We start from the raw sequence: 9,442 nt of genomic DNA, 5'->3' as shown, positions 1-9,442 counted from the left end.
TAACATTGACACGTTGATAACTATACTGTAATGACTAAGAATATATAACTGTTGGCTGCTTACTCCCATACTCCCCCACTCCCCCTACATTGCGCCATTTCTGGGTGAACTTGCCCTCTGTTTCTGAACCACAACTCAACCTGTATCGTGGTTCACGCTGCAAGGCAAGGGAATTATTTTATATAATTCAGACTACAAATAGTATAGTGCACAGCCTATTATCTCAATCACATAATATTTATTAGCCTATATCATAGCATAATACAATGGCCACATAATATAATTCGAAAGATGAAGCTTAGCGATCCGAAATAATGTCGGGCATGTACACACACACACACACACACACACACACACACGGGCGCACTGATGCCACATTAGCCAAATCCCGCAACCAGGTGGTCCAGTCGGAAATCTTGCCGACTGTACATTTACATCCATTCTCTCAATATGACAATACAGTACTGTCTAGACACAATCTCTTATGTTATTCAGTCAATAAAACAAACTTCCTTACTCTACTTCTTTCACAAAGGTGCTTTTCATCCTATGCAGTCTTCACAATCTAAACATTCCTTAATAGGCCCACCTCCACAACTCTCACTTTACACTTTTCTCACTCATGCTGTACCAGTCTCACATCCATGTTAATGTGAGCACTAATATACTTTCATGCAGTCTTCTTACAGCCTCTATTCTCACACCTACATTTCACACCAAGGCCTCCATAACACCTGCCATTTGCTTTCTTTGAGTTGTTGGCTCTCCACGTGCTTTACTGTTATCACTTTTTTCTATCATTGACCCAAAAATCCATATGATGATGATGATGATGATGACGATGACTGACAACTACAACAATGATGGCAACAACGATGATGACTATGACAACTGATGCTCATGCACAATTTACAGTACAGTAATCCCTCAAGTATCCATGTCCATTATCTGGACAATCCATTACCCAGACGCTGTGATCTGCCTGTTCGAAACCATTATTCGTACATTTTTCCATTTCTTCCGGACAAATTGCTTGCATCTGGGTGGAAATTATGCCTCTGCTAACATTTTTGCCCACGGGAATAGCCTGGCCGGCTAGTTCACCCAGCATCCGCTAGAGATCCCCTCGGTCGTTCCCAGTTCCCTCCCCTGCAACTGTGTAATAATCAGCTCTTCTCAAACAGTTGTTGTGGCAGCACAAGTGGTGGCTTTTGTGGTTGTTCTTTACCTGTTTCAGGCCTTGCTATTCCTTGCATGCCCCTTCCTAGGGTGTCTGGTGATGGCCCCTCCACCAGGAAAAAGTGAGAAAGTAGTCTGCCTCCGGAGAAGAAGATCCTGGGTATGATTGGTGCGGGATGATCAAATTGTGAGTGTTGAGTGTTGACGTTTATTCCCCTCTAACTGATAGTACTGTACCATGAATATTTTCTATTTTACCATGATTATATTCCATCTTACCAATGTGTTTTCTGTGCCCACTGCATTTTCCTTGTGTAGGCCTAGCCGTTTTTTTTTTTTTTTTTTTTTCACTGCAGGATATGCCCCTGCAGTGGTGACTGCTTGTCTGTGAGAATAACAGAAAAGAAAAAGAAAATGAAAATGATAAAGAAAGAAAAAGAAAAATAGGGAAAATGAAAAATAATAAAGAAAAAAGAAAAACAATAGAAGGAAAAAGAAAAAGAAAAGAAAGAAGGAGAAAGAAGAAGAAAGATCAAGCAGAAGAAGGAGAAAGAGAAATGAGAATACCATAAACCCAAAGTAAACTGGTAATACATACAGCACAACTGGGATAATATTACTACACAGAAGAGAAAGAGTTAGTTCCACCATCTTTTATTTTCTCTTATTACATACTCTACAGGAAAACAGAAGCAGCAAACATCAGTCTTTTTGCATGGAAAGTTGATGGGTAGTTAAGACAGCCTTTTGAGTTAATTGCTGTACTCCTTTCACCTTAACTTGGCTCAGATTTTCGTCCTGTTTTACACTATTTCACGTAGCTCAGTGACAGAAGAAGCCACAGCTCTACATTCCATTCCATTGCACTTCTTCGTGACTGGCATCAGATTCTAGTGTCGACCTACTGTTACGACGCAGCATTCAAGACGGGAACGTGATTTTCGGCCAAGTTAGAGTGAAACGAATATAGAGATGAGAGATAAGGTATGCTGATAAAATTTTTTTTATGTCTGGTTTAGTTGGGTTAGGTAGTTATGAGTGAAGTGAGTATGGGTAGGCTTGTGTGTGTGTGTGTGTGTGTGTGTGTGTGTGTGTAAGTGTGTGTGTGTGTGTGTGTGTGTGTGTGTGTGTGTGTGTGTGTGTGTGGGTGTGTGTGTGTGTGTGTGTGTGTGTTTCAGCGTGTCTATATAGCATCACTTGTACCAGTAGTGTGGGATTAGCAGTGTTATACTCTCTTCACTATAACTTGGCCTGAAATTGCCATCTCTCTATCTTGAATCGTGAGCTGCAACAGGAGATAAGCAGTACAATGTGGTGTTGGTCACGAAGAAGTGGTATGTAATGGATGTAGTGCCGTAATAATGCCTTCTGCCACTGAGCTACGTGAAATGAGCTGTAAAAGCAGAAAATTTTGGGCCAAGTTAAGTGAATAACCTATAGTAGCTCTAGCCCCAGGTTCATCGAAAATGTGAACCCAGTGGACTGCAGGCTGAAGTTACCCTTTCCCTGCACTCCACTATCCTTTTTTCAAGGGATAGATGAGAACTTCGTGGACGTTTGAATATCATGGCTGTGGCAGTACTCGTTATAATGATGCCTCCACGTGAAGGCTTCCCACTTCACCACCACTCAAAGCTTAAAGACCCAGTACAATACAGATCAGTGTCCATGAAGATTAGAGCTGTATAAAAGTGTTGTGTTAGTAGTGGGTTATGTTGTATAGGGGTGTGTTGTAGAATACTTGTATTGTGATTAAGAGCAGTGTTATAAGTGTAATGGAAGACTAGTGTCGTACGAGACTGTATAAGTATTAGTATCAAGTTGTATAAGTACAGTGGGAGGGGAGGGAAGGGAAGTATTAGAATAGCGTTATATAAAAAATCTCTTGTATAAGGTAGGGTCCGGAAGAATACTGCCCTGAAGATATATTAGTCTGCAAAGTTGACATCTCACACTCCTAGAGGCCTGGAAAACTAGCGTCCTTAAACGATCATGTCCTCCAGACGCGACACTCTGGAGCAGTTACAATCCGGAACCTAACTACTAGAGAGCCAGCGAGATGCCTTCACGTGGTGGCACAGATAGACATGGGTGACTCTAGTGCCTGGTTATACGAACATCCCTCAGTTCCATCCCTATCTCCGGAAGGAGGATGGTGGACAGCAAATTAGCAACGTCAGCCTGTAGTCCACGGGGTTCACGTTTCAGATGAACCTGGGGCTACAACTACCACTGTTACTACTAAAAGTTACATTTCAAGCTCCGAGACTCCTGGAAAAGTAGTGTATTCAAATAGTGCTATTCTAAAGAAGTAGTGTGCTACGTTACTGCTATGCCGATGGAGTGGTGTTGCTCTATAGTACTAGCACAAAAAAATGGTGTCCAAAGATAGTGCTGTCCTGGAAAAGTGTCTGTCCTAAAATAGTACTGTCATAAAAAAAAATAAAAAATAAAAATTGATCTAAATGATTGTGTCATGAAAAAGTTCTACGGTCTCTTAAAACGACTGTGCCCCAGAGAAATGGTCTCTTGGATGATCAGTAAGCTGGAAAAAAAAATGTCAAACTTCTAGAAATCCTTCGAGTGTTAGTCCTGAGATGGTGAGTCGTCCAAAGCAGTCCCAAGAAAACTATTTATGGAAGAGCTGGATCGTGGAAGAGGGGGATCATGGAAACTCAACTACCATAGATCCAGGGAAAGGACTTTTGAGGCGGTCTGTGTGAGGTGTGTGATGGCTCCTAGGTGTTGAGAAAAGGTCACCCATCTGGCCTCCTGTTCCTCGGGGGTCAGGTCCTCCAATCCCGCCAGGGCGTCAGTCAGCCCGGCGAAGGCACTGGTGGAGTACTCGTCATACATGCTTGGGGCCATCACCACGTGGCTGTCAAGAGGAAGAAGAAGGAGGATGTCAAAAGAAAGGAGGAGGGTGTCAATAGGAGGAAGGTGTCAAAAGAAAGAAGGAGGGGGATGTCAAAGGTAAGAAATAGGAGGGAAGAAGAAGGAGGATGTCAGAAGGAAGATGAAGGATGCCAAAATGAAGAAGATGGATGCCAAAAGAAAGAAGAGAGATTTGTCATGTGGAAGTAGGAGGTGGATGTCAAATGGAAGAAGGAGGATGTCAGATGGAAGAAGGGTGTGGATGCCATAAGGAAGAAGGAGGATGTCAAAAGGAAGAAGAAGACGAAAAAAAAAGAAGAGAAGGATGTCAAAAGGAAGAAGAAAAAAGAAAGAGAAGGATGTCAAAAGCAAGAAAAAGAAAGAGGAGGATGTCAAAAAGAAGAAGATGAAAAAGAAGAAAAAGAAGGATGTTAAAAAGACGAAAAAGAAGGTTGTCAAAAAGAAGAAGGAGGATGGCAAAAGGAAGGAGGAGGATGTCAAAAGGAAGAAGGAGGAGGATGTCAAAAGGAAGAAGGAGGAGGATGTCAAAAGGAAGAAGGAGGATGGGGCAAAAAGTGGGTGTAATGAGCAGAGGAATGGGTGTAATGGGTTGGAAATGTGGTAGGGATGGGGCGGGTGTCTGAAAATACACCCTTTTAAATGCGTGTTGCAGGATTAGTGGTCTGAGCACAGTGACAGCTTATTCCAATGTTTTCTCCAAGAACAACAAACATAACAAGAGCAACAAAAAAAAAAAACAACAAAAGGCCAACACCACCACCAACAGCAACAACAACAACAACAAAAACATCATCATCAACAAGATAAGTTCGCACTGCTCTCATATACCCGGTGTTTTGCGACGCAGATAAAAAAAAAAAATGTGTAATCCACCAAGAATCCGTATTATCGACATCTCACAGGCAGCTCTCTAACACTCGATTCTTGACGATTTATTTTCCAGTTCACACCTGTATAGCGTTGTTTACATCCGTAAATTACATACAAGCTTACATGAAGAGCACAGAGGCAAAAATTACATCGTACGGGAAAGGTACTAAAATTTTCTCTAACATTCAGTTGCTAGGATTTCTCTCGAGTGAATAAATCTCTAATCTTACCCAGAAATAAAAATCCTAGGCGTACTAACAACATAGAATAGACTAGGCAAGATATTTTATTTACTCTAACTGCTTGTACCACTCTAAGCTTTACAGTATCTTAACAGCATCTTCTGAATTTTGTCTTAATGAAACACCAATGCATACCATTTGCAACGAAAGAGAGATAAATGATAATAAAACAAAATGATGGATATACAAGAGGATATGCAAGAGCATATCTTCAAATAAGTTAAAGAAAAAAGGAAGAAAAATCGCGGGGATAATGGTAAAATATATCGTTCTTAGAGAGAGAGAGAGAGAAAAAAAAAAGAAGGGAGGGTAGACTCACCAAAAATCGGGTCGTCCAGGCAGCCCTCGTGGGTCTATGAAGGCTCTCTCTACGATCATCATCTGGTCGTTCACTCGCCGGGCTACTAGGGGTCTGAGGAAGTAGTAGTAGTAGCAGTAGTAGTAGTAGTAGTAGTAGTAGTAGCAGTAGTAGTAGTAGTAGTACTGATATTAAATATACTCACTCGATGGTGTCTATGTTGGGCAGGTTGGCAGTGAAGTCTGCAGTGGCCTGGGAAAACTGATCAACCGCAGCTCGGAAATACTCTGGGATAGACAGACAGGTGGTTAATAAACAGATATATAAACAGATCGCTAATGGATGGATATTTTAACAACCTACAATGAAGGTGATCAGGTGTGTGGATAGTGTTATGAAGTGTGGTGTTACTGTGCATACCCATAGAGATATTCCTGGTGGCGATGAGGTCACCGTACTGGACTATTAGGTTATCATAGGCAGCCGAGACGAAGTTGCCGTACTCCACCAGAGACAGGGGCAGGACCTGTGGGGGTGAGGCAGGCAGAAGAAGAAGAAGACTTCAGACCAGAACCTATCGAATACACGAGCGTCAATATGGCAAATAACCAACTTTTTTTTTTTTTTTTAAGTCTTGCTCTTCCCCTGAAATACGACACGCAACCATCCAGTTTACATCCTGGTCCCTAATTTTACTACTGGGTGAACAAGAAAAGAGAAGAAGACAAAGATGACAGAGTATGATGGGAGCGACAGATGAAAGTGGGAGACAGAGAGAGAGGAAGTGTCTGAAAGGAGAGGGGAGGGTCATGGAGAGGGGCTGGGAGGGGAAGAGAACGCCTGAGAGGGAAGGATGTTGGGAGTTCAAGGAAGGCAGAAGTCTGATGGGGTATGGGGACATCAGTGAAGGGAGAAGGGAGGGGTCGTGAGTGGTGGGGAAGAAGAGAGGGGTCGTGAGTGGTGAGGGAGAAGAGAGGAGTCGTGAGTGGTGAGGGAGAAGGATATTGGCTTAAGGATGAGGGGTGTGCAGTGAGAGGAGATCAGAGATATCAGGGAGGAGGAAGACGGAAGAAGGAAGGGGGAGAGAGGTCAAGTGGGCGAAATGAGAGGGTCAGAGAGGAGAGGGAGATCAGGGAAGGAGATTAGTCTTAATATGGATCTAATATGACTCTGTTCAATCTGATATGCCTGGATACTTTGTCACTGAAAAGCTGGTGGTCACAGGCAGTGGGAAAAACACTGTAAGGAAGAGATTTCCGGGCTAACCAGTTTGTGTACATAAAAATAGAGATGTGTTATACATAAGTATGCAACTAACGTGCGATGTGTTATGGTGCTTAAGTTTAATTCCGTTGTATATATATATATATATATATATATATATATATATATATATATATATATATATAAAACTACAGGTTTCAAGCCACAAACTGTGGCACTATCATACATAACCTGAGTCAAACTTTTAAACAATTCCAAGTCAGTTGTTTTACAGCCGTGTTTTTAGAGTGGTTTGCCACTGACCTTAGCATCGGCCAAGTCCACTGCCATGACCGCCCACGTCTGTGCTATGGCCGCGTGGAAATGGAAGCCGCGGTCCAGCAGTTCATCCACCATGGCGAAGGTCTCGTACAGGGTGTGGTACAGGGGCTGGGCGTATATGTCCTGCATGGACAACATATTTCTTGCTTCCTCATAATTATATTCACCTTAATAAAGACCACTTTTATTAGAGGTAGAAATACTTTCCCTAACCCATCTCGCAGTGGCAGCAAAAACAACTAACACAACAGGTCATCGGAATGAACAAAAAATTGTCTGTGGAGAAATTACCTGACTGATGATGAATGGAATTAAGACCAACTTGCATAACTTCATCAGAATCATCATCACCATATCTGTTTCCCATGTAAACGTGTGATATATATATACAGATAGATAGATAGACAGATATATATATACAGATATATCTATCTATCTATATATATACATATATATATGTATATCTATCTATCTATCTCTCCATCTATCTATATATATATATATATATATATATATATATATATATGCCTACACAAACAACCACTGCCAAACTTCTCACGCTACACTGGAAAAGCGTTGCACACCTGTACCCATCACTGAAGTGTTAGGTGGGGCCGGAACACTTCTCAAGGGACAGAATAATGGTGTTGCCCAACCCAATGGATCAGACTGACCTTCACCTGTGTCACATGTTTGCAAGCCTTCGTTGTCAATATGATAGTGTTATAGGGTTATATATTACGGTGCACTCTTAACCCTTAACCCATCATGTCCGGGGGTTGTTTTCACAACCCAAACCACCAGAAGGTGTTTTCCATAAAAATCACCTTTATATAAATCATAATTTCTCAGCTAACATTATAATAATAATACAATAACAATAATACCACAAAACACTAGATTATGTATACATCACCCCCGGATGGCCCAAGAAAGACATGTATACATGTCACTCAGATGGGATGGGTTAATTAATCACCAAAAGGGGAAAGGTAAAGTTCACAAGAAAACTAACTTACTTTACAATACACTGTAACATACACACAGCAAAAAAGAAACCAGGATTCACTTTACAAAGGGGAATTCACACAGGCTTTGCAATACAAGTATAAAACAAGTTATTTCCTACATAACCAGATAACAATCAGTGGAAGCTACATACTCACAGAGCTTGAAGAACTAGGAGAACTCATCGATCATATAATCCAAATATAATTCACACACTAATGTTATATGGAAAAGCGAACCAAAAATGGGAAAAGCTGCACAAATAGTGTGTTTTGTAGTCAAAGTAATGTGTTTAGTAATGTCTGAAAATGTGCTGAAAAGTGCAGCAAAATGTGTAACAAAATGTGACAAATGTGTGACCAAAGATACCAAAAAAAGGGAATCTCTCGCTATGTCCTCAAGCTTATAAAGTGGCCTTACTCCATCTCTCCCAGCTTACATGCCACTAGGTTCATCTTAAGTGTAATCTCCAGCCATAGACAAACAATGGAGGCACCTGCTACCTATTGTGACTTAACACATCTCACACATTGCCAATAACAAGACATCAAGACATTTTTATACTGCTATTGGGAAAACACTAATTTTGACCTTCCCACACAATATGTCACACCTACTTATGGTCAAGGACTAAAGGTCTCTGCATAGTTCTGGAAAAACTTCCAGCATTATCTGCCCAGATGCAGAAAAACTGACTCCTGAGTAAACAGAGGGAAGATAGTGAGGTCTTGAGATCTACTCTTACAGGCAGCAAATATTGATAACAGAAAAGATTTAACATTCTTGACGGCTCACCTATCTCCCTACTTCATCTTCATATCCTCTATTTCACCCATTTGCTACTGGGGTAACTACACCAGTGACAATACAGTATATGTACATACGTACATACATACCGGACTGTGGGTGTATCGTATATCCAGTGACGGCACGCCCAGGTTATGCATGAATGCCGAGTAGTCACTACCCGAACTGATGCCGCCAACACTGACACCACCAAATGGAAGACATGACAAAAAGGGAGTCACAATATAAAAATCAAATGTAAGGATTATATGATCACAGAAAATAAGTTCACAAATAGCAAGCATGAAATATGATGTACATCATTTGGGTGAAGTGAGTAATCTGCCAATAGCTTCCTTGATTGGTTAGGAGGAGGGTAGGGTGAATACAAGGCACAGGTGGTGAGACAGAAGATAGTGAAACTGTTGGCTTATGTTCACCTGACTTAACTTTGCCATTGCCAAAACTTGAATAATAAATCCTCGTGACTGCATTAAATTTGCTAAACATTTGCTTTGAGGTAGAAACAAATCTCCCTGGTTACAAGTAAATCAACCCTCCATTCTGATTACACCTGGTCACTGACCGAGCTGAAAGGCATTAGGGATCTTTGCCAGGA

At 41.3% G+C, this 9,442-nt stretch overlaps 1 protein-coding gene across 1 annotated transcript in view; it reads right to left on the bottom strand.

Annotated features, from left to right (window-relative positions):
• Positions 1-3,822: 3,822 nt before the first annotated feature.
• LOC145395337 (N-acetylated-alpha-linked acidic dipeptidase 2-like) overlaps positions 3,823-9,442 on the bottom strand; it is a 31,176-nt gene continuing 25,556 nt past the window's right edge. The window contains exons 12-17 of the mRNA XM_080268997.1: positions 8,934-9,024; positions 7,012-7,152; positions 5,905-6,010; positions 5,690-5,771; positions 5,506-5,598; positions 3,823-4,057 (exon numbers count right to left, since the gene is read on the bottom strand). Of these exons, the coding sequence (XP_080125123.1) occupies positions 3,859-4,057; positions 5,506-5,598; positions 5,690-5,771; positions 5,905-6,010; positions 7,012-7,152; positions 8,934-9,024 (712 nt within the window). The 3' untranslated portion in view covers positions 3,823-3,858. The remainder of the gene's footprint in view (positions 4,058-5,505; positions 5,599-5,689; positions 5,772-5,904; positions 6,011-7,011; positions 7,153-8,933; positions 9,025-9,442) is intronic.

The sequence above is a fragment of the Coenobita brevimanus genome, chromosome 4 (assembly GCF_032717465.1).
Source record: "Coenobita brevimanus isolate Jiangsu-jjx chromosome 4, ASM3271746v2, whole genome shotgun sequence".
Lineage (NCBI taxonomy): Eukaryota > Metazoa > Arthropoda > Malacostraca > Decapoda > Coenobitidae > Coenobita > Coenobita brevimanus.
The sequence above is the reverse complement of the archived record's forward strand: the minus strand, read 5'-3'. Positions and strand labels throughout refer to the sequence as shown.